Below are 24,050 nucleotides of genomic sequence, written 5' to 3'. Positions count from 1 at the left end.
ACAAAAGTTTTTCACTGTATCTCGGCACATGTGACAATAATAAACCAATACCAATAGGCCACACCTGGAGAATTGTGTGCAGTTCTGGTCACCACACTACAGGAAGGATGTGGTTGAGCTGGAGAGGTTTCAAAAAAGATCGGTAAGGATGTTACCTGGATTGGCGGACTTGCGTTATCAGGAGAGATTGAATAGTCTAGGTCTGTTTTCCCTGGAGCGAAGGAGGCTGAGAGGTGACATGATAAAAGTATGTAAAATTACAAGAGGCATAGATAAGGTAGATAACCATGGTAGGGGACTCTAAAACTAGAGGACGTAGGTTTACAGTGAGAGGAAGGAGATTTATAGGAGGTCTGAGAGGTAAATTTTCCACACAAAGAATAGATGGTCTCTGGAATGAGCTGCCAGAGGAGGTGGTGGAGACAGGAACAGTAACAACATTTAAGAGGCATCTTGGTAGATACTTGAATGGGAAGGACACAGGGGGATACGGAATTAATGCAGGCAAGTGGGATTGGTATAGGTAGACATGATGGTCAGTATAGACGCTGTGGGCTGAAGGACCTGTTCCTATGCTGTACAGCTCTGTGACTCAATAAGAAGGAAGGAAAGATTTGCATTTAGCTTCATCACCAATAAAATACTTCTGAAATGTGGTCACTGTTGAAAACCCAACGAACAGTTTACACACAGTAAATACCTCAAAACACTAATGTAGTTCTGCCCATGAATGGTATGGCAGCAGAGGAATAATGTTACTGAACTAATAATCCAGAGGCCTGAATTAATAATCCAGAGATATGAGTTCACATCCCACCCCAGTAGATGAGGTATTTGAATTCAATTTATTAAGTACGTTGGAACAAAAAGATATTTTCTGTAATGGTTAACCTGTGGTTTACAAATGTCCTTCAGAGAAGGAAGTTGACTGTCCTTACCTGGTCTAGCTTACGTTTGACTCCAGAGAGCAGCATGGTTGACTCTGAAGTGCTCTCTCAATTGTCCCATCAAGCCTCCGAATTTAACATTGACTTTGCTGACAATTTCTCCATCCTGTGAATGAATAAAAAAGACGACTCTCTTTTCCCAGTGAAGTTGAGGAGGGGTGAATACTGGTGAGACCGTTCTTCAACATCTTATCAAAGGATATCTTCTTATTTGGTGTCTCTGTACAAAGTTCCCTCAGTTCTGGAGCGTCAACCAAAACTTTTGTTCTCCATTGGTGATATTGGCGCTCACCACCTATGTGACTCTTCCTTCTGATTGGGATGAGCCCAGAACAAGGTGGCAAAATCTTGACACAGTAACCAGACCATTCTGGTGCAATGTTGAGAGGTGCATTGTCATTCAAAGAATGGTGGAAATCTGGAAGTACCGAGTCAAGAGGAAATGTCAATGCCAAAGTTGGTAGGTTTTCCTGAGACAGAGGTATTTAAGGGAGCTGCAACAAACAATCTCAGTGGTTCAAGCAGCATCTGTGGGGGGAAGGGAATCATTGATATTTCGGGTCGAAACCCTACATCGGGATGCAGGGTCCTGATGCAGGGTTTCAACCTGAAACGTCGACAATTCCTTTCCCCTCCACAGATGCTGCCTGACCTGCTGAGTTCCTCCAGCAGAATGTCTGTTGCTCCAGATTCCAGCATCTGCGGTCTCTTGTGTCTCCCTTATTTCCTTGTTCCAATGTGGGAAATGCTGGCTGCAGAAAGTAACGGGAAAATGCAGCAAATCGCAGATAACCATGGGGAGAGAGCCGGCACTTACACATCACCAGAACTGGACAAAGTTGGGGGAGTGAGAAATGTTTAGTACCAGGGGCATGGAGATGAAGGTTCAGGAGGGAAGGAGAGAGTTAAGGATGCAGACACAAGACACTGTAGGTGCTGGAATCTGAGCAACAAACGATCTGCTGGAGGAACTCAGCGGGTTGAGCAGCATCTGGGGTGGGGGGAAGGAACTGTCAACAGGTCCTGATGTAGGGTTTCGACCCGAAATGTTGACAGTTCCTTCCCTCCCCCACCCCCCCCAGATGCTGCTCGACCTGCTGAGCTCCTCCAGCAGATTGTTTGTTGCTCCAGAGTTAAAAATACCTTCTTGTTCTGTTGAATTTAAGATATTTATTTAAGATATTTAATTATTAGTCACATGTACATCGAAACACACATTGAAATGCATCTTTTGCGTAGAGTGTTTTGGGGGGCAGCCCGCAAGTGTCGCCACGCTTCTGGTGCCAACATAGCATGCCCACAACTTCCTAACCCGTACGTCTTTGGAATGTGGGAGGAAACCGGAGCACCCGGAGGAAACCCACGCAGACATGGGGAGAACGTACAAACTCCTTACAGACAGCGGCCGGAATTGAACCCAGGTCGCTGGCGCTGCAATACTGTTACGCTAACTGCTACACTACTGTGCCTGCCAGCAGGAATTTCTCCTGCTTTCCAGCCTTCCCCCATACCCTTTCTTCTGCTCCCTCCCTCCTCCCAGCTTTCCCTGCATCGTTCAAACTGTCCCCACCTCCACCTTCTCTTCGAGTGAAAGGTCATCGACCTAAAATGTTAACTGTCTCCACAGATGCTGCCTGCCTCTTTGAGTGTTTCCAGCTTCCCAAAATCCACCGTGTTCTTTTGGAGAGGGTGCAGAAGAGGTTCACCAGGATGCTGCCTGGATTAGAGGGTATGAGCTATAAGGAGAGGTTGGACAATCTTGTGTTGTTTTCTATGGAACAGCGGAGACTTGAGGGGAGACCTGATAGAAGTTTATAAGATTATGAGAAGCATAGATAGAGTAGACAGCTGATATCTTTTTCCCAGGTTGAAATGTCTAATACTAGAGGACATGTATTTAAGGTGAGAGGAGTTAAGGAGCTGTGCAGGGCAAGTTTATTACACAGAGAGTGGTGGGTGCCTGGAATGCGCTGCCAGGGGTGGTGGTGGAGGCAGATACAATAGCGGCATTTAAGAGGCTCTGAGATAGGCACATGAATGTGCAGAGAATGGAGGGATATAGACATTGTGTAGGTGGAAGGGATGAGTTTAGATAGGCGTTTACTTACTAGTTTAATTAGTTTGGCACAACATCATGGGCCGAAGGGCCTGTTCCTGTGCTATACTGTTCTATGTTCTATGAAAGTTCAGGAGTCTGGAACTCACTGTGTTGGATATTAATGAGACAAGGAGGAATTTTCCTCTCTCTATCCCAGGACCTGAGCACTGAGCAGTGCATTACAATCCCAGTGGAGGCTGGGGTCCTGTTGTCCTGATTGAAACATGTACTCATGTGAGTCCCCCTCTGAAATCTGAGTACTCTTGTCTGTGATGGTTGATGGTATCAGTAGAAATGTTTTTATTGGCAAGGTTTCAAACTTAATATTGTTTCAGTCTGTGGCTTGCGTTATTTCAGTAGAAGGGTTGCCCTTTGCAACCTTGCAAGTAATTAAACCATTTCTTGGTAGCTTGGCTTGTGTGTGAGCCTGGGCTTTATTTGGAAGACTGCAGATTGGAAAGTCGCTCTGAATTTTCAGTAATTAGATTTCCCTCTTAAGTAAAAAAACAACTTTTAATGGCCAGCATTGCTTCTCTGCCTGTGAAGAAAAGATCCATCAGCTCTTTCAGAGGACTTTGCTCTTCGAATCTGACGGGTCCATTTTATGTCAGCGCCGTTCTTTGGGCTTGCGGCCTCACCCTACAGAGAACAACGTCAACAGTCACTTCTGCAACTGTGCCCCTTGTAGGAACAAGATTGGGTATGCACTGCTTCGCAAGTCTCCTTTAAACTCTCCCCCCCTCTCACCTTAAGCCTATGCCTTCTAGTATTTAACATTTCCACCCTGGGAATCTACTCCTAGAACCTATGTATGCCTCTCATAATTTTATATACTTCTATCAGGTCCCCCCTCAGCCACCGACGCTCCAGAGAAAACAATTCCAAACTTGTCCAACGTTGCCTGATAGTTAATACTTTCTAATCCAGGCAACATCCTGGTGAACCTCTTCTATGCCCTCTCTGAAGCCTCAACATCCTTCCTGTAATGGAGTGACCAGAACTGCACACGCTACTCCAAATGTGGCCAAGCCAAAGTTTTGTACAGCTGCAGCGTGACTTGTCAACTTTTATATTCAGTGCCCTGACCGATGAGGGCAAGCATGCCGTACACCTTCTTTACCACCTGATCTCCTTGTCTTACTGCTTTCAGGGAGCTATGGACTTGCACCCCAAGATCCTTCTGTACATCAATGCTTCTAAGAGTCCTGCCATTTACTCTTACATTTGACCTCCCAAAGTGCATCACCTCACCCTTGTCCGGATTAAACTCCATCTGCCATTTCTCTGCCCATATTTCTAACTGATCTGTATCCTGCTGTATACCCTGGTCTATATCCTCCACCAAATATGATCCCTCACCCGAACCGCCCCAATGAATTCCTATGGGCACTCTCTTCAAAACCATCACATCCTTTCCAAATGAGATGGAAAGCTGGGTCTGGACGAGTGGTTTAGGTTCAGCAAAAGTTGTAACCAAGGACTATGGAAATCAAAAAATACTGCAGACACTCAAAATCTGAAAACAAAAACAGAAAATGCTGGAAACGCTCAGCAGGTCAGGCAGCATGTATGGAAAGAGGAAGTCAAAGATCCAGTTCTGAAGAGGGGGCTTGGAGCTGAAACATTAACTGTTTCTCTTTCCACTGATACTGGCTGAACTGCTGAGTAAACATAGAATGTAGTACAGCACAGGAACAGGCCCTTTAGCCCATAATGTCTGTGCTGACTATGATGCCAATCTAATTCATCCTATTTGCCAGCACATGGTCTATACCCCTCTATTCACTGCCTGTTCATGTGTCTGTCTGAATTTCTCTTAAATGTTCCTGTCATACCTGCTTCCACTACTACCCCTGGCAGCACATTCCAAGTACCCACCTCTCTGCGCAGAAAAAAAACTTGCCTCACAAATCTTCTTTAAATTTTCCCCCTAAAACCTCTGCCTTCTAGCATTTGACCTTTCCACTCTGGAGAAGAGACTCTGTCTACCCTATCTATGCCTCTTATAATTTTATACAGTTCTATCAGGTCTCCACTCAGCCTCCAACATTCCAGAGAAAACAATTCAAGTTTGTCTAACCTCTCCTTTTAACTAATACTCTCTAATCCAGGCGATATCCAGGCAGGCATGGTAGTGTAGCGGTTAGCGTACCACTATTACAGTGCCAGCGACCCGGCTTCAATTTCGGCCACTGTCTGTAAGGAGTTTGTACATTCTCCTCGTGTCTGGTATTGGTATTGGTTTGTTATTGTCACTTGTACCGAGGTACAGTGAAAAGACTTGTCTTTCATACAGATCGTACAGGTCAATTCATTACACGGTGCAGTTACATTGGGTTAGTACAGAGTGCATTGAGGTAGTACAGGTAAAAACAATAACAGTACAGAGTAAAGTGTCACAGCTACAGAGAAAGTGCAGTGCAGGTAGATAATAAGGTGCAAGGTCACAACAAGATAGATTGTGAGGTCAGAGTTCATCTCATCATATAAGGGAACTGTTCAATGGTATTGGTATTGGTTTATTATTGTCACTTGTACCAAGGTACAGTGAAAAACTTGTCTTACGAACCGATCGTACAGGTCAATTCATTACACAGTGCAGTTACATTAAGTCAGTACAGAGTGCATTGATGTAGTACAGGTAAAAACAATAACAGTACAGAGTAAAGTGTCACAGCTACAGAGAAAGTGCAGTGTAATAAGGTGCAAGGTCACAACAAGGTAGATCATGAGGTCAGAGTCCATTATAGTCTTATCAGAGTGTGGGTTTCCTCCGGGTGCTCCGGTTTCCTCCCACATTCCAAAGATGTACAGGGTAGGAAGTTGTGGGCGCGCTATGTTGGCGCCGGAAGCGTGGCGACACTTGCGGGGCTGCCCCCAGAACACTGCGCAGAAAAGATGCATTTCACTGTGTATTTTGATGTGCATGTGACTAATAAAGATAAATTAAAAAATCTTAAGTCTTGGTGAACCTCTTCAAAACCTCCACATCCTTCGTGTAATGCAGTGAACAGTGTCCAAATGTGGCCCAACCAAAGTTTTATGCAGCTGCAACATAACTTCCCAACTTTTATACTCAATGCCCCGACCTATGAAGGCGTATATGCCTTGGCACTTGCACCCCAAGGTCCCTCTGTACATCAATGCTGTCATTTACTGTGTACTTTCCCCTTGTGTTTGGCCTCCCAAAATGCTTCACCTCACCCTTGTCCAGATTAATCTCCACCTGCCGTTTCTCCTCCCAAATCTCTGACTGATCCATGTCCCGCTGAATCCTTTGACAACCTTCCTCACTCTCTATAACTCCACCAATTTTCGTGTCTTCTGCAGATGGACTAATCAGACCACATTTTCATCCAAATCATTAATGTATATGAGAAATCAGCTGTTTCCAGTATTTTCTGATTATAAGCCAAGCTTCTCTAAAGGCTGGGAGCCCAAATGCCTGCCTTGTTAAAATCTTTACTACCACCTTCAAGGATTTGTGTACCAGCATCTCTAGGTCTCTGTTGCACTCCTGTTAAACTCTACTTTTAGCTTTAGTTCTTTTCCCTTCTGTCAGTCCCATTTGCTCAGTCTCTCTCCTTAGCCCTGCGAATTATTCCCTCATGTTCCTATCCAATTTCCTTTTGTAAACCCTGATTGATTCCATTTCTCTACAGCCAATGTATCCCTACCTTCACCAATCCCTGCGTTTAGAGATTTACCTTGTGTTTCCTTTGCCCATTCCTTTAAATCTTGGTCTCCTGGATCTTAAACCATCTCCTAACCAGGAGGAATCTCCCTCTGTAAACTCTCCATACCTCCGTCACAACCTTCTTTGCTCCAAAGAGAACGCAAGTGTAACCTTGTGACCAAAATCTCTTTTCCCTGAACCATTTTGGACTGAGATGAGGAAAAATTTCTTCTCTTAGGACAGCTATATGGATGCTCAGTCATTGAATATATAAAAAATTTAAATTGAACTTGGATGGCGCAATGGCACAGGAAGTAGAGGAGTGCCAGATACCCGGGTTCAATCCTGACCTCGGGTGCATGTTTGCATGTTCTCCCTGTGACCATGTGGACTTCCTCCTGGTATCCTGGTCTCCTCCTACATCCCAATCGTGTTGGTAGGTTAATTGGCTGCTGTAAATTGCCTCTAGTGTGTTTCTGGGCTATAAATCTCTATAACTCTACAATGGGTCTTTGAACACAAATTGTAGAACAACGGGATCTACCAGGAGGATTGAATTAATGTGGGAGATCAACTGTGATCTTGATGGACGCATGATCTGGGTGGAGAGGGTCCTATTTCCTTGGAGATTAATTTTCACTTGACTGTGGCAGTGTTGTGGTAATGTTACTAACCAATAATTCGGAGGCCTCGGCTAATAACCTAGAGAATGTGTGCCCACTGTCCCATCGTTGCAATTTTCTCTCAGTTTGCATTTTTTTAGGAATTAATCTAATCACCAGTCTAATCTATAGGAAATAAATCTTGTAACATTTAAAACAGGAGTCGTCACATGGGCGTTGGTCTCCTGGAAACTAAACTAAAACAAGATTAATATAGGGTCAGTGGTTTCATTGCAATGATTACGTGGGAGTTAAAAATGGATTTGTGTCCCATGTAACGCTGCCCTGTGTTGTTGGTGTAGTTCCTTTTGCTCTCACCAGACTTAAGCTGCAGTCAGAGTTTTAGTAAACCAATAAATTGCTCAGAGCTAATTGATCATGTTTTCTGTACACACACAGGATTAGGGAGGAAAGCTTTGAAAATTTATTTTGCCGTCTTGCCTCCTTGTCTCTGATGGTTGACATGGAAAAATTAAGGAGAGTGTTGCAGGTTTTTGTAACATTTCCCTGTTGACTGAATTTGTGGATGTAAAGCTAGAATTGGAATCAGTTTATTATTGCCATGTGTACTGAGAGACAGAGAAAAACTTTTGTTTGTGCCATCAAGACTGATCATGCGTACATCATTCAAGGTATTGTTGTCATAGGCACACAGGGTATAAATGCCATGAAAATGAGCTTTTTGCAGCAGCAGCACAGAACATTACAGACATAAGTTAATATAAACTTAAATTATACGTAACTTACACGACAAAATAAAAGTAGTTAATGACATCTGTGCAAGTTGAGGGAAGTATAGTCGGAGGTAGAGTTAGGGTTTTTCAGATCAGTTCAAGAACCTGAGGGCAGTGGGGAAGAAGCTGTTGTTGAACCTTGAGGTGTGGGTCTTCAGGCTCCTGTACCTCCTGCCTGATGGCAGCATCAAGAAGCGGGCATGGCCCGGATGGTGGTAGTAATCGAGGTAGTAAAAAGAAAACAGAATGCAGAATGTAGCGTAGCAGCTGCAGAGAAAATACAGTGCAGGTAGGCAATATAAAGTGCAAGGGCTACGATGAGGTAGATTGGCAGATCAAGAAGTCGTCTCTAGGTTCATGTAGATTGGTGCTTTTATTACATTAAGTCCTTTCGTTAAAAAAAGAACTGACATTCTGGTGCACCCAGGAGGATGAGTAGGATTGGCAAATGTCCAGAATCAACCAATGTTTTTGAAAATGAACAGGCATTGGACATTTTCTTAATCAAGCATGTTCCACCGGGTAATCTGTTCCAGGACTGGGTTTGGGAGGGTTGGGAGGGAAAGACGACATCGAAGCTCAGATGTTCAGGGGTGAAGAGAGACATCAATGCCATGATGGTTGATAGGTGGTGTAGTCGAATAGTGCAGTGGCTGAGGTGAGTTGGTGGTGTTACAGTTGGAGGTTGAACCCCACTCAGTGACCTCAGAGGTTCAAGAGCATGAGGCACGGTCGTGTAGCGGTTAGCGTGACGCTATTACAGCGCCAGTGACCCAGGTTCAATTCCGGCCACTGTCTGTAAGGGGCTTGTATGTTCTCCCCATGTCTGCGTGGGTTTCCTCCGGGTGCTCCGGTTTCCTCCCACATTCCAAAGACGTACGGATCAGGAAGTTGTGAGCATGTTATGTTGACACCAGAAGCGTGGCGACACTTGCGGGCTGCCTCAGAACACTCTACGCAAAAGATGTATTTCACTGTGTGTTTCGATGTACATGTGACTAATAAATAAATCTTATCTTATTTGCGGAGGATGTTGGGGCTTTGGTGCAATGTGGCAGGGCCAGGGATGGTAAGGTGTGTTATGGACGTGCAGAGTCCTCAGTCCAATGCTGCTTTGGGAATACCAGGTTGTCCTGGGAGTGCCAAACAGGATCGCCCCTGAGACAACATGGTCCATTTTCTCATGCTGTGCGCCAGGAGATGTGTCACACAGGGAACAATGTTATCCCATTGATTTCTGCAAGGGCACTCACATTGGAAGTACCAGGTGATTTTCCAGTGTGAATTAGAATGACCCAAACATTGGCTATTCCTGCCTTTCACCCAGGGAATCTCAGAATGCTGAAGATGCAGCCTCATGCTGAATTCCTAGGCGAGAACATTTGGCACTCCCTTTAAGCCCAGGGCTCCAGTTATTTTTAAGGAGTAATTTTTCTTCATAACGTTCTTCCTTCAAAGAATTATGAGGCAGAATTTGCAATCTCGGCATAACTGTGCTTATGCAATGGGACTGTGACTGAGAGAGTGTGCTCCTATTTCGGGGAACTTTTTTGAGTGCTATTTCAATGTAGGTGACGCGGTGTTCCATTTTGTTTTGTATGAAGACAATTTCACATGTAACTTCTGCCCTTACCTTGCCAAATATTTTGATAACATCCTTGGAAGCAACATCGATCTGCTCTGGGAATACCTAGTTGGAGCACCAATGGGTACTCATTTTAAGGTCTGCTTCTAAATGTAACCTCTGACTGCGTGGCCCTCTCTCAGAACAACAGAGGGGCAATCAGCTGTTCTGTGATAGCCCCTGGGTATCCATTGCCCCATACATCACAGGGTCAGAGATGGAAGACTTACCTACTGAAGCACGGATAGAGTTGGTTGTCGGTTTGATGCTGCCATTTCATCCTGTGTATTGATCTTGCTTGGTCTTGGTGTCAGATTCATCAAATGACTCTGCCAATTCCTGAATGATAGCAATGCTTTCAAAGTCAAAGTGGAGTTTGTTGTCATCTGCACAAGTCCATGTATGCACAGGTGCAATGAAAAACTTACCTGCTGCAGCATCACAGGCACGTAGCATCAGATAAGCAGTATTTACAAGAAAAACATAAATTAAACATAAATTATACACAATTTTTGCAAGAAAGAACACAATTCGAACCAAAAAGCACAAAGTCCATTGTAGTGCAAAGTGATCGAAGTGGTCATAGTGTTGCTATACTGAGGTAGTGTTTAGGGTTTTGCTGGTTGATTCAAGAACTGAATGGTTGAAGGGAAGTAGCTGTTCTTGAACCTGGTGGTGTGGGACTTCAGGCTTCTGTACCTCCTGTCCGATGGTAGCTGTGAGAAGATGGCATGGCCCGGATAGTGGGGATCTTTGACGATGGATGTTGCCTTCTTGAGGCAGTGCTTTTTGATAGTGGGGAGGGATGTGCCTGTGATGTATTGGGCAGAGTCCACTGGTCTCTGCAGCTTTTTACATTCCTGCACATTCGAATTGTCGTCCCAGACCGTGATGCATCCAGTCAGGATACTTCCAACAGTACATCTGTAGAAGTTTGTGAGAGTGTTCGGTGACAAGCCAAACCTCCTTAACCTTCTAAGGAAGTAAAGACCCTGGCACGCCTTCCTTGTGAGAAACAATGTCATGGAACTCCCAGTAACCTCTTTGGGACACATAATGACATCATCTGTGCTCACGATGACAATATTGGAATTGTTCATTCAGTCACTCGGACTTGTTTGGATGTCATCAAGGCCATGATGACACAACTGGGACTTGCGATGACATCATTAAGACTTGTGGTGACATCAAGACCTGTGATCCCACAACTGGGGTTTGCAATGATGTCGTTAGGATAAGTTCTTGGGCATCCATATCACCAGCAACTTCTCCTCGTCCCTTCACACTGATGCAGTGATCGAGAAAGCACACCAGTGTATGAACTTTCTTAGGCGTCTGAGAAGATTCAGCTTGACCAGGAGGATTCTCTCAAACTTCTACAGATGCGCTATAGAAAGTATCCTGATGGGTCGCATCTCAGCCTGGTATGGCAACTGCTCTGCTCCGGACTGACAGAACCTGCAGAGAGCGGGACACACTGCCCAGTCCATCGCAGGCTCGTCACTTCCTTCGATCCAGTCCATCCTCACCGTGCATTGCTTCAGGAAGGCTGACAGTATCGTCGCAGATGCCTGCCACCCTGGCCGTTCCATTTTCTCTCTTCTACCTTCTGGGAGAAGATACAGGAGCTTGAAAGCCTGGACGACCAGACTGAAGAACAGCTTCTTCCCCACTGCTGTTGGACTCCTGAACCAATCACCTCTCTCACATCCTCCTCCCACCCCCCATCCATCTTCATCTGGTTCCATCTGCCATACGCCTCTCCCCTAATGGTTCCCATTCTCACCTCCTTATCAGAGTCCAGCACTAGTGGCTTTGTGTTCCTGCTTATCTCCCTCCAGCAGCCGTCTCCAACCTTCACCCTCCCCTCCCTCCACCTCACTCCATCTGTGTTTCCCTTTTTCCCCTCTCTCAGTCTGCCTCCATCCATCATTCACCTGCCTCTTGCCTCCCAACCCACCCCCGCTCCCGTCCCCTACCTGCCTGTCATCTTACACCTGCTCCTCAGACCACCAGTCGCCTCGGACTCCTGTCTCACTACTCCCCCCTCCCCTCTTCACACCGGCCATCCCCCCCCCCCCCCTCCTCTCTCAGTCCTGATGCAGGGTTTTGAACTGAAACGTCGACAATTCCTTCCCCCCCACAGATGCTGCTCGACCTGCTGAGTTCCTCCAGCAGAATGTTTGTAGCTCCAGGTTCCAGTATCTGCAGCCTCTTGTGTCTCCTCTGTCACATCCCTTTCCCGCCTGTGCTACCACGTTCTTGAACCCCTAACTCTACCTCCTCCGTTGTTGCACTACCTCAGTTTGCGTGACTGTACTTTGCACCATTCTATTGTTTTTCCACTTGTCACTGTATTTATTGCTGTATTTAACATTACCATGTACACTGTTCACTCTGTGAGCCTCATGCCAGCAAGGAATTTCATTGCACCCTGGTGTATATAACAATGGACTAATCTGTGGTAATGTCACTGGGGTCAATGACACAACTGGCACTTGCATTGACATCATCAAGGCTTACAACTTCACCATCATTTGCACTGACATCGTCAGCTGTCACTCTTTAATCAAAATATCATAAAAAAATTTGGAAACAGCACGGAGGTTCATCAGGATTCTTTGTAACTCTCTGATCTTGCAGAATGAATCTGCCTATTTAATATGCAGTTTTATTCAGTTCTATAAAAATCTGGGGGATTGGGGCAGAGCACTGTTTATTGAATAATTAAGGAAGATTAATGGTGCCTGATGCAACCTTTTGTTGTTATTGCGACAATTGCTCTGGCAGCTTTTTCATTTTTAAAACATTCCTTCTCTTGCCCTTTACGCGAACCTCGAGTGTGTTTAACAAGGGAAGAAGGTTGTAATTAAGTGTCTCATTTGCAATTACAGGAACCCTTCCCTATGAATATAAAATAGTCATCGCTGGAAACCATGAACTGACGTTTGATAAGGACTTCATTGCCGAGCTGGTGAAGCAGGATTATTACCGCTTCCCGTCTGTTTCGAAGTTGAAGCCCGAGGACTTTGACAATGTCCAGTCACTCCTGACCAATTGTATTTACGTGCAAGACTCAGAAGTGACGGTGAAAGGATTCCAGATATATGGTACACCGTGGTAAGTGTGGGATTTTAGCTGTGTTGCATCTTGTCATTAACTGGACAGAATGTATAAAAACAAAACTCCAGAAGGTTGGGCAGTGTCTGTGTAAAGAAAGTCAAAGTCGAGTTTATTGTCATCTGCACAAGTCCATGCGTGCACAGGTGCAATGAAAAACTTACTTGCAGCAGCATCACAGGCACACAGCATCAGATAAGCAGCATTCACAAGAAAAACAGAAACGTAAATTATATACATACACAACTTTTACAAGAAAGAACACAAAGAGGAACAGCGTCAGTGTTTCAGGATGAACCTGACTCTTATTTCCACCATCTGCGGTTATTTTGATGCTCACTTTTATGTACAAGAAGATGGGTCACTGTTGGGATAGTCAAATTCAAGGTTGTCAGAAACATGAATAAGGTTTTCAGCAGCAGAAGAACTGAGTATTGTTCCAGAAATGGACAGAGACAGGTCTGGTGATGACAGTGATAAGTGGGAGGAAACTCAGCTCAGGATCAAATGCAACCCAAGGTTAAAGTCATCCAGTTCCACATCAATCAATGCCAGAAACAGGGAGGAATTGGTGGCTCGAGAGTTTACATTGGGAACCTGTGTCAGTGCCTTTGGTCTTCCCGGTATTTATCATGAAGACATTTCTGCTCACCCGGTGTAGAACAAACAACATAACATGCCACATTAATACTGCGGCCACAAGGGGCAGGCCAGAGGCAGGGTATTGTGGTTTGCCTGCTGACAGCTCAAAGCTGTTAAACCATTCCATAAGTCAGGGGTGTGATGGAATACTCTCCTCTCCTCTGGAAGAGTACAACTTCAACAGTTCTCAAGAAGCTCAGCATGAGCCAGGACAGAGCGGTACTGGCACCTCAACCACCACCCCAGACATTCACTCCCTCCACCACTGGCACATACCAACCTGACGTGGAAATGTATCCTCGTGCCTTCGTTGTCGCTGACTTACATGGGAGCAGCTTCACTACACATCCCGCAGTGGTTCAAGAAGGCAGCTCATCCACCACCTTCTCAGGCCTGTTGATGGATGTCAAAGTCAAGTTTATTGTCATCTGCACAAGTCCATGTGTGCACAAGTGCAATGAAAAACTTACTTGCAGCAGCATCACAGGTACAGAGCATCAGATAAGCAGCATTCACAAGAAAAACATATTAAATATACATTATGGGCAATTTTTACAAGAAAGAACACAATCAGAACAAAAAAAACATTTTAGTGCATTGATCAAAATGACCATGGTGTTGCTGTACTGAGGCAGTGATTAGGGTTGTGCCGGTTGGTTCATGAACCGAGTGGTTGAAGGGAAGTAGCTGTTCCTGAACCTGGTGGTGTGGGACTTCAGGCTTCTGTACCTCCTGCCCGATGGTAGCTGCAAGAAGATGGCAAGGCCCAGATGGTGGGGATCATTGACGATAGATTTTGCCTTCTTGAGGCAGCGCCTCCTGTAGATACTACCGATGGTGGGGAGGGATGTGCCCGTGATGTATCAGGCTGAGTCCACTACATGTGCAACAAATGCTGGACTAGCCAGCAACTCCCACTTCAAATGAATACAGAAAGGGAAATAAGAGACAAACCATGATTGGGTGGAGAGGTTCCAGCGACATAAGAGCTGGATGTAGTCGGTGTACATGTGAAACTTGTGGGGATTTTGCTGAGGAGCTGGATGTTGTAAAGGTTTGATGATAATTCATTGCCTCTCTGTGAAGCTAAGGATCCTGTATGCATTGATGTGTATAGAGTAATCTTTCTCACAAGAATGGTAACCCCTCTAAGTTCTTGCAGGCTGAAGATTCGAATTCTCAGCACTAGTTTACAAATACATAATAAGCTCATGTACCATTCCTCAACTGCCCATTTTAAACCAATTTACTCTGTCATGTTTGCTAAACTTGGAGAGGATTGCAATATGAGTGTTTGTCTTACGACCATGCTAGCAACAAATTAAACTGCTCCAGCGTGGGAGAAGGAACCAGAAATAACAGAATTTATAATTGAGAAAATGAAGTTCCTTAGAAACCAGGACTCCAGACTATTAAGTTTATTGGAAAGGATACAGCAATGTTATATAGTTGGACAGGAACACGAGCTTGTAAAAGAATATAGGATTGTTCTGGGAACTCCTGCTATTTCTCTGTCTAATGGGGTTATATCAAAGGGTTCTGTTGCACAGTTGTAAACTTTGTCAGGACCTTGGCAAATTGCACCCAGTCTGGATGTGGAGAGCAGGTTTTAGCAGACAAAATAAAAAGGAAGTTGCTTATAAAAAGGAAGTTGCTTATGGCAGGGAGGGCTTTGGAGTGCAGATGGTGGTTTCCAAGTGGACCTCCCCGCCTTCCCATCGCACAACCTGCTCCCAGACAGGGCTTCTGGAAGAGCAGAGGCACCAGACAACAGTGCCCCAGGCCGTTGGATTTAAACACAGGTAGAAGTCAGGAAGGAAGCGAGACGCAGAGAGACTGCAGAGCCTGGAAACCGCTTAATAAAACCGAGACGCACATCTGGAGGAAGAAAGGTGGGATGAGCGGATCCCACCGCCGAGATGTTCACCTGGAAGTGACTGGACGGCATCAGTGATGGAGTGTTTAACAGTGCTATAGTCCCCAGTCCAATACATAACCGTTCTTTGCTTCAATGTAGCCGAGCCTCCTTGTACCTCTACTGCCTTTTTCTTGCGCTGAGTCCATAAGATACCAAATCAGGTTTATTATCACTGTCTTATACAAGGTGAAATTTGTTGTTTTGCAGAGCAGTACAGTGCAACGACTTAAAATTATTATAACTTACAGAAATAAATAAATAGTGCAAAACAAAAAAGGAATAACGAGGTAGTGTTCATGGGTTCATGGACCATTCAGAAATCTGATGGCAGAGGGGAAGAAGCTGTTCCTGAATCGTTGAGTGTAGGAGTAGAATTGGGCCATTCGGCCCATCGAGTCTGGTCCACCATTCAATCATGGCTGATTTTTATTTCCTCAACCCCATTCTTCCGCCTTCTCCCCGTAACCCTTAACCCTCCCCTTACCAATCAAGAACCTATCGATCTCTGCCTTAAATACGCCCAATGACTTGGTCTTCACTGCCCTCTGTGGCAACAAATTCCACAGATTCACTACCTTCTGGCTGAAGAAATTCCTCCTCATCTCAGTTTTAAAGAGACATCCCTCTATCCTGAAGCTGTGCCCTCGGATCCTAGACTCTCCTACTTACTGATGGAAACATCTTCTCCAAGTCCACTCTATCTAGGCCTTTCAGTATTTGGTGGGTTTCACTGAGATCCCCCCCCCCCCCCCCATCCTTCTGAATCACCCTGTCCCGTCACCCACTGCCCCTACACTCATTGATCTACATCAGCTCCCATTCATGTTTCTGTTTCAAAATTCTCATCCTCCTTTTGAAATCCCTCCTTGGCCAACCCCTCCCTTTCTCAGTAATCTCCTCTGAGATCTCTTCACCAATTCAGGAGCCGTTCAGATCCCTCAGTCTAATCCCTCCACCATTGGCAGCCAAGCCTTCAGTCCCCAGGCATTGTGCAGTGGAGCTCAAGACCACCCCCTCCACTAAACCTACTCCTCTATCCTCTCTTAGAAGGCAATTAAAACCCACCTCCTTGTTCCAACCTTTTAACCTCAGGCTGACCAGATTCCCTTTCTTACTCCATGTTCCATTGGGAACTGATGCATCCGGTGGGGAACTCAGATGAGGCCAGTAGTTGTTGAAACCTCTGTGCTCCTCCATCACTGGCCTCTTGGACATCTGCCTTTGCTCCTTGAGAAATTTCACCCCTGCAACTTTCCCTCCCTCTTCCTTTAAAGCGACCAGTGAAACCTGACGATGTCTCTGCCTGGCCTTCTGTTGGCTTCTAGCTGGTTTGTGTCCCTGTGAAGCACCTCAGGTGGTATATAAAGGCAGGTTGTTGTTGTTAAAAGCATGAAGGCTTTGTGTTGGATTGGTGTACCAGCCACTATGTAGCTGTGCCACTGCCACTGTTGACATCTCTCAGTCAGTACGAGGTTTGCAGAGCCGCTGTTGAAAACTACGTAAGCTCCACCCTGTGTGGGCTGACTCTTTTTTCCCATACTTTAATTGAATGTAAATTGTGTCCAGTTCTGGTCACCTCATTGTAGGAAGGATGTGGAAGCATTGGAAAAGGGTGCAGAGGAGATTTACCAGGATGCTGCCTGGTTTGGAGAGTATGCATTATGAGGAGAGACTAAGGGAGCTAGGGCTTTACTCTTTGGAGAGAAGGAGGATGAGGGGAGACATGATAGAGGTGTACAAAATATTAAGGGGAATAGATAGAGTGGACAGCCAGCGCCTCTTTCCCAGGGCACCAATGCTCAATACAAGAGGGCATGGCTTTAAAGTAATGGGTGGGAAGTTCAAGGGAGATATCAGAGGAAGGTTTTTTTACCCAGAGAGTGGTTGGTGCATGGAATGCGCTGCCTGGGGCGGTGGTGGAGGCAAGTACGTTGGTCGAGTTCAAGAGATTGTTAGATAAGCATATGGAGGAATTTAAAATAGAGAGAGATGTGGGAGGAAGGGGTTAGATAGTCTTAGGCAAGGTTTAAAGGTCAGCACAACATGGTGGGCCAAAGGGCCTGTATTGTGCTGTACTGTTCTATGTTCTATGTTAAATGTTAATCAGGAAGCAACAAAATTCTCAATACACCTGATCTCAGCTTGATGGAATGGAATGGCTCAGAGCATGTATATCACAATGGGCATTTGGTTAGCCCCCTGTGAAGATGTTAGAGTGGCAAGTCATTACTGAGAAAATATCCCAACTCCTATACAGGTGACGCCTGCCTTACGGGGAGGTTGCATTCCGAAAAAATGGGCCTTACCACAATTTTCCGTAATGCAAAACTGCGTCATTCGCACATGCGTTAAAGGATACGAGTTGAAAAATAAACTTTGTGTTTATTACTTTTTATCCCACATAAATTCCATGAGAGCAAATTTTACTCCTTATCTCAAATTTTCAGGTTGTGAATTCAGTAAGGGTGAATTTCTGTGACGCAAGTGGCTGTAACATAGGGGTTTGCCTGCATTTGTTGAATATGAGGATAGGCTGAGTGAGCTCGGGCTTTTCTCTTTGGAGAGAAGGAGGACGAGAGGTGACTTGATAGAGGTGTACAAGATGATAGGAGGCATAGATCGAGTGGACAATCAGAGACTTTTTCCCAGGGCGACAATGGCTAACGTGAGGGGACATAATTTTAAGGTGATTGGAGGAAGGTATAAGGGGGATGTCAGGGGTAAGTTTTTTACACAGAGAGTGGTGGGTGCGTGGAACGCACTGCCTGCAGAAGTTGTGGGGGCAGATACATTAGGTAGATAGATATATATCTTTATTAGTCACATGTACATCAAAACACACAGTGAAATGCATCTTTTGTGTAGAGTGTTCTGGGGAGCAGCCCGCAAGTGTCGCCAGGCTTCCGGCGACAACATAGCATGCCCACAACTTCCTAACCCGTACGTCTTTGGAATGTGGGAGGAAACCGGAGCACCCGGAGGAAACCCATGTTGACATGGGGAGAACGTACAAACTCCTTACAGACAGTGGCGGGAATTGAACCCGGGTCTCTTGCGCTGTAATAGCATTATGCTAACTGCTACACTACATTGAAGAGACTCTTAGATAGATACATGAATGATAGAGAAATGGGGGGCTATGTTGGAAGGAAGAGTTAGATAGATCTTAGAGCAGGATAAAATGTCCGCACAACATTGTGGGCCGAAGGGCCTGTACTGTGTTGCAATGTTCTATTTTCTGTGTTCTATTAACCCATGTACCAGCTGGTACTTCAACTAAATTTTGTTATTTGACTTCCCATTGAAGTGGGGGTGGGGGACCTGGGGAGCAGGTAGAGTTGTTAATGGGCTGTGGAGAATGGATCTCTCCCCATTGTAAAGAAGGAAGGGGCCGCACCTTCCACAGCTCTGGAGTATCCCACGACCCTTCGCAGCCAGGAGAGTTCTCTGGAAGTGCAGACACTGCTGGAATGTAGGAAAGGCAGCAGCCAGCTTTCACACAGCAAGCTCCCCCTAACAGCATGGTGATAATGACCTGATAATGTGTTCCTCATGTTGATCAAGGAGGAAATGTTGGCCAGGACACCAGGGGAAGCTCTCCTGCTTCTCCTCGGGTGACTTGGCATCTTTTATGTTGGCTCAAGGAAGCAGACAGGGCCTCTGAATGTCTTATCCAGAGGATGGTGCCTCTGACAGAGCGACAGTCGTTGGTGCCTCTGTACTGAGAGGCATTGCTGGATGCCAGAGGTGGCACTTAGTTGGTGTAGTTTGTTGTCATGCACCCCAGGTGGCTAGGGAATTGCTTGCTCGCAAAAAAGGTACTTCACGATTCTTACAGATATCCATATGAATTTCAGGCTTCAGACTGAGTAGCAGGCTATTCCTCCCACTGTTACAGGCACCTCAGCCCATGGTGCAAGATTACCGTATATCCACACTCCCCCATCTAGCCTGATACTATTTCCATCTCTGTAACCCCTCCAGCCCCTACACCCCTCCCTATCTCTGTAACCCCCTCCAACCCCTGCACCTCTCCCGATCTCTGTAACCCCCTCTGGCCTCTGCACCCCTCCCTATCTCTGTAACCTCCTGCGGCCCCTAACCCCTCCCTATCTCTGTAACCCCTCCAGCCCCTACACCCCTCCCTATCTCTGTAACCCCCTCCAGCCCCTGCACCCCTCCCTACCTCTGTAACCCCCTCCAGACCCTTTACCCCTTCTTAAATCGAATCCTCAGAGATCTCACCAGTTCTAACTGTGAACGTGTTGTCCTTTAGGCTCTGAAGCTCATCGATTTGAAACATTCACTCTTGTTTCCTTCTCCACAGATGCTGCCTGACCTGGTGAACATTTCCTGCATTTCTTGTTTTTATTTCAGAGTTCCAGCATCTGCAGTGTTTTATTCTTTCCCCTTAAATGAACCTTTGTGATTCTCCTTGTGATCCTCTGTGGGAGTGAACCCTACATCCTCATTGATCTCTGGGTGAAAAGGTTCCAGTGTTTCTGGATTTAACAGTAGTTTTCACCTCTCTGTATTTTTCACCATCCACTCCACATCAAACTTGTTGAACCCATTAATAATCTCAGAGGGTCTCTTCCAGATCTTCTCTCTGCTGCAACCTACCCATTCTCTCCTTACAGGAGGCTGTGTTCAAACAGGATTGGGTCCGTGTGGGGTCAAAGCCACCTTTTTGTTGTGCAGTTTTAGTTAAAAGGTACAAATTAATCACAATAATCTCTTGCGCAGTTGTAGTTAAAACTACAACTTTGCAGCAGCATTAAAAATACATAAATACCCAGATTCATGTCTGAAGCTCAAATTGACTTAAATTTGGTTGAGTTTCTTTATGACATAGAAGAAGAAGGTGCTGAGTCACAGAGTAATTTCAATGCCCACTAATTTTCCCTTTCAACCATCATTCTCCCACACCGACTGGCATTTGGAGTTCTTTACCACCGTCCAAAGCCGCAAGTTTGAATCTCATCAAAGCAAGAGGAACTTAAGTTCAAGCGATCAAAAACATTTGAAATTTAAAACTTAAATGTTAACATCAGCAATGGTCACTGTGAAACCACTAGATTGTCGTAATAACTTATCCAATCCCCTGATGTCCTTGAGGGAAGGAAATCTACCCTCCTCATCCAGTCTAGGCCCATATTGGTAAATCGGTTTATTATTGTCACATGTACTGAGGTACAGTGAAACCTTTGCTTTGCATGCCATCATTTCATCACATCAGTGCATTGAAGTAGTACAAGGGAAAACAATAACAGAATGCAGAATAAAGTGTTACCGTTACAGAGAAAGTGCAGTGCAGGCAGACAATAAAGTGTAAGGCTATAATGAGGTAGATTGTGAGGTCAAGAGTCCATCTTATCGTACTAAGGAACCGTTCAGTAGTCTTATAACAGTGGGACAGAAGCTGTCCTTGAGCCTGGTGGTTTGTGCTTTCAGGCTTTTGTATCTTCTGCCCGATGGGAGGGGGGAGAAGAGAGAATGTCCGGGGTGGGAGGGGTCTTTGATTAAGTTGGCTGATTTTACCAAGGCAGCAAAAAGTGCAGACAGAGCCTACTTATGTCTGTATGTGACTCCAAACTCACCAATGCGATTGTCTCTTATCTGTTTCCTTAGTTCGAGGCAACTAATGAATGTTAGTACTGTCCACCTCCCATGAAGGAGAAAAGGAAAAAAAAAGTTGTGTTTCTTGAGCAGAATCCAAAAGGGTTTTAATCTGGATCAATAAAACAAATAAGGGACCTCTGATGTTACAACTGTAAATAAATATGAGCCAAACTGGTTATGGCCCAAGCTCCAGTTCTACATGATTTGATCTTACAATAATGCAGCACAGGTGTTGAATTACATAACTGCAAGGGCCGACAACCCTCACTAAACCCAACAGCAATAACCTGTCTGACTGAATACACCAAGACTTGACGTATTGAGGTCATCTGATAGGGCGAGCTCTGCCAGAATACATTTTCAGGCTGGGGATGGATGAGATGTTTAAGCTCCTACAAGACGCAAATTTACCTGGACTTGCATCAAACTTATGAATCACTTTGCTTCCATTCTTGAGAGATGTCATTGTGCAGTAACCAGCAAGATTTCAATTCTTTAATTGCTAAAAGTGTCTTCAGACTCAAAGTTAACTAAGGAACAAGTCCTCTCGGTATTGTTCAATCTGCCATTTTAATGCAAGCATTAACCGGTATTAAAATGACAGAGGAGCAAGAAGTCACATGAGCGCATCACATGACTGTTTGTCGTAACGCCACAAGGCACCTCCTGCAGGAGCAATTATCAGGTGAAGCCAATGATCAGCCACATTGGGAGAGAATAGGACAGGCAGCCAAAGGTTTGGTAACAGCTGCAGGTTCTAAAGAGCAACTTAATGGAGGAAATAAAGTTGTGGCGGTCAAGGGACGGAAAGGCAGTGGAGTTATTGGGAATCCGTGGAACTGACCCCATCCCTTTAACACAGAAGCCAACTATTTCTATCAGAATCAGACTTAGAAGGTGACTAGGAAAGGGGCAGGAGATTAAATGGCAGGATTTTCAAAGAGCCAGTAGGAAAAGGGAGTTATGTGGGAAGAAAGTGTTAGATAGATCTCAGCGCAGGATAAGATAAGATAATTATTTGTTAGTCGTATGTACATCGAAACACACAGTGAAATATGTCTTTTTGGGCTACTGAGAATGTACTGGGGGGCAGCCCGCAAGTGTCGCCACTCTTCCGGCACCAACATGGCACGCCCACTTCTCCTAACCCATACGTCTTTGGAATGTGGCAGGAAACCGGAGCACCCGGAGGAAACCCACGCAGACACGGGGAGAACGTACAAACTCCTTACAGACAGCGGCAGGAATTGAACCCGGGTCGCTGGCGCTGTAATAGCATTACGCCGACCGCTGCACTACTGTGCCGCCTGTCGGCACAAAATGTCGGCACAACATTGTGGGCCGAAGGACCTGCACTGTGCTGCAGTGTTCTATGTTCTAAATAAGATGGGCTGAGTGGTCTGGTGCTCCCAAGCGCTCACAGAAAAACCCTCCACCTCGGCTTTAATCCTTCAATCCGGCTCATTGGGTAGTTGGAAGAGTGTGGGTTCGAGTCCCACTACAGAGGCTCGAGCACAAAACCTGTTCCTCAACAGTGCAGAGGGAACACTGCACCACTGCAGGACCGATCTCTTGGATGAGATGCTGAGTGAAAGTCGCTAAAGTGGACTCCAAATCCCAGGATACCATCCTGAGGAAGAGCAGCTAACATCCTGTCCAATATGCCTGGACAGTTCTTCTTATCCTTCAACTGATGATGAACCCAGACCACCAACTCCTTTGAAATAACTAGTGCCTTTGGGAGCTAGCTTTGCCCCACTTGGCTGTGACATTTCCCATGGACGATCCTGGAGGAGAGAACGTTGGCTGGAAAAGATCTTCAGGTTGTCCTGAGATCTGAAACTTGCGACTAAAGTGCAAGTTCTTTCCTCTTTACCTTTCAAAAGGTTCACGGGGGCGCCGTGCATTTTGGCATCCAACTCCATCTCAACTGTTCTCCAAGCCAAGGACTTTAGAAAGGAGCAACACACAAGATGCTGGAGGAACTCGGCGAGTCAGGCAGCATCTGTGGAGGGAATTCATATTGGGTTATTATTGAAGTACAGTGAAAAACTTGTCTTGCATACCATTCATACAGATCAATTCATTGCACAATTCGTTGAGGTAGTACAAGGTAAAACAATAACAGAATGCAGAATATTGTGTTATAGTTACAGAGAAAGTACAGTGCAGGCAGACAATAAGGTGCAAGGTCATAACGAGGTAGATTGTGAGGTCAAGAGTCCATCTTATCATACTGGAGAACCAGCAGGACAGTCAACTTTTGGGTTGAGACCCTTCATCTGGACTGAAAGAGGGGAGATGGTATAAAGAGGTGAGGGGAGGGGGTGGGGTAGGAGCTGGCAGGTGATGGGTGGATCCAGGTGAGGAGGGGTGATGGGGAGCGTGGAAGGGGGAGAGTCCTTGGCCTTCACCTTTTTGTACTGACTATCTCCCCTCTGATCTTTCCGTCCAGATGAAGGGTCTCGACCCGAAACGTCAACGGTCCATTTCCCTCCACAGATGCTGCCTGACCCGCTGAGTTCCTCCAGCTCTTTGTGTGTTGCTCCAGATTCTGGCATCTGCCGTCTGCTGTGTCTCAACCTTAGAAAGGAACCCAAGAGTGTAGGGCCAGTTGCTAAAGCTCCCAGGGCTTCAGGTGCTGAAAGCATCCAGGCAGTGTGGTCGGAGAGAGAGGGTGGAGTGCGGATGAATTACAGGAAGGTCTCTCTCTCTCAGAAAGAGAGATTACAGAGATGTCCTCTCTCTCGGCCTCTCCCGGGGCCTCTGACCTCTCTCCCAGCCACCCCCAAGGCTCCGACCCCATTGGCCTCTCCCTGTTAGCATCACGAACAGCGGTGCAGAGGTTGGTGTGAAGGTGCCTCGGAGTTTGACTGAGCTAATCATTTTCCACAGTGGGATAGGATGTGAAGTGCTGTCTGTCTGTGTGCCAGCCTGACTGATTCTTATTCTTTAGAGAACATGCACTTTAAAGGTTATTAAGTACAACTCCTGGCAGCACTCAAAG

The 24,050-nt window shown here is 45.7% G+C and overlaps 1 protein-coding gene across 2 annotated transcripts in view; it reads left to right on the top strand.

Moving 5' to 3' along the window:
- Positions 1 to 24,050, top strand: part of mpped2a (metallophosphoesterase domain containing 2a) — a 183,133-nt gene that overhangs the window by 73,426 nt on the left and 85,657 nt on the right. For both annotated transcript variants that reach the window (XM_052028810.1, XM_052028812.1), the window contains exon 4: positions 12,636 to 12,861. In XM_052028810.1, coding sequence (XP_051884770.1) covers positions 12,636 to 12,861 — 226 coding nt within the window. The remainder of the gene's footprint in view (positions 1 to 12,635; positions 12,862 to 24,050) is intronic.

This window comes from Pristis pectinata, chromosome 14 (assembly GCF_009764475.1).
Source record: "Pristis pectinata isolate sPriPec2 chromosome 14, sPriPec2.1.pri, whole genome shotgun sequence".
Lineage (NCBI taxonomy): Eukaryota > Metazoa > Chordata > Chondrichthyes > Rhinopristiformes > Pristidae > Pristis > Pristis pectinata.
The sequence above is the reverse complement of the archived record's forward strand: the minus strand, read 5'-3'. Positions and strand labels throughout refer to the sequence as shown.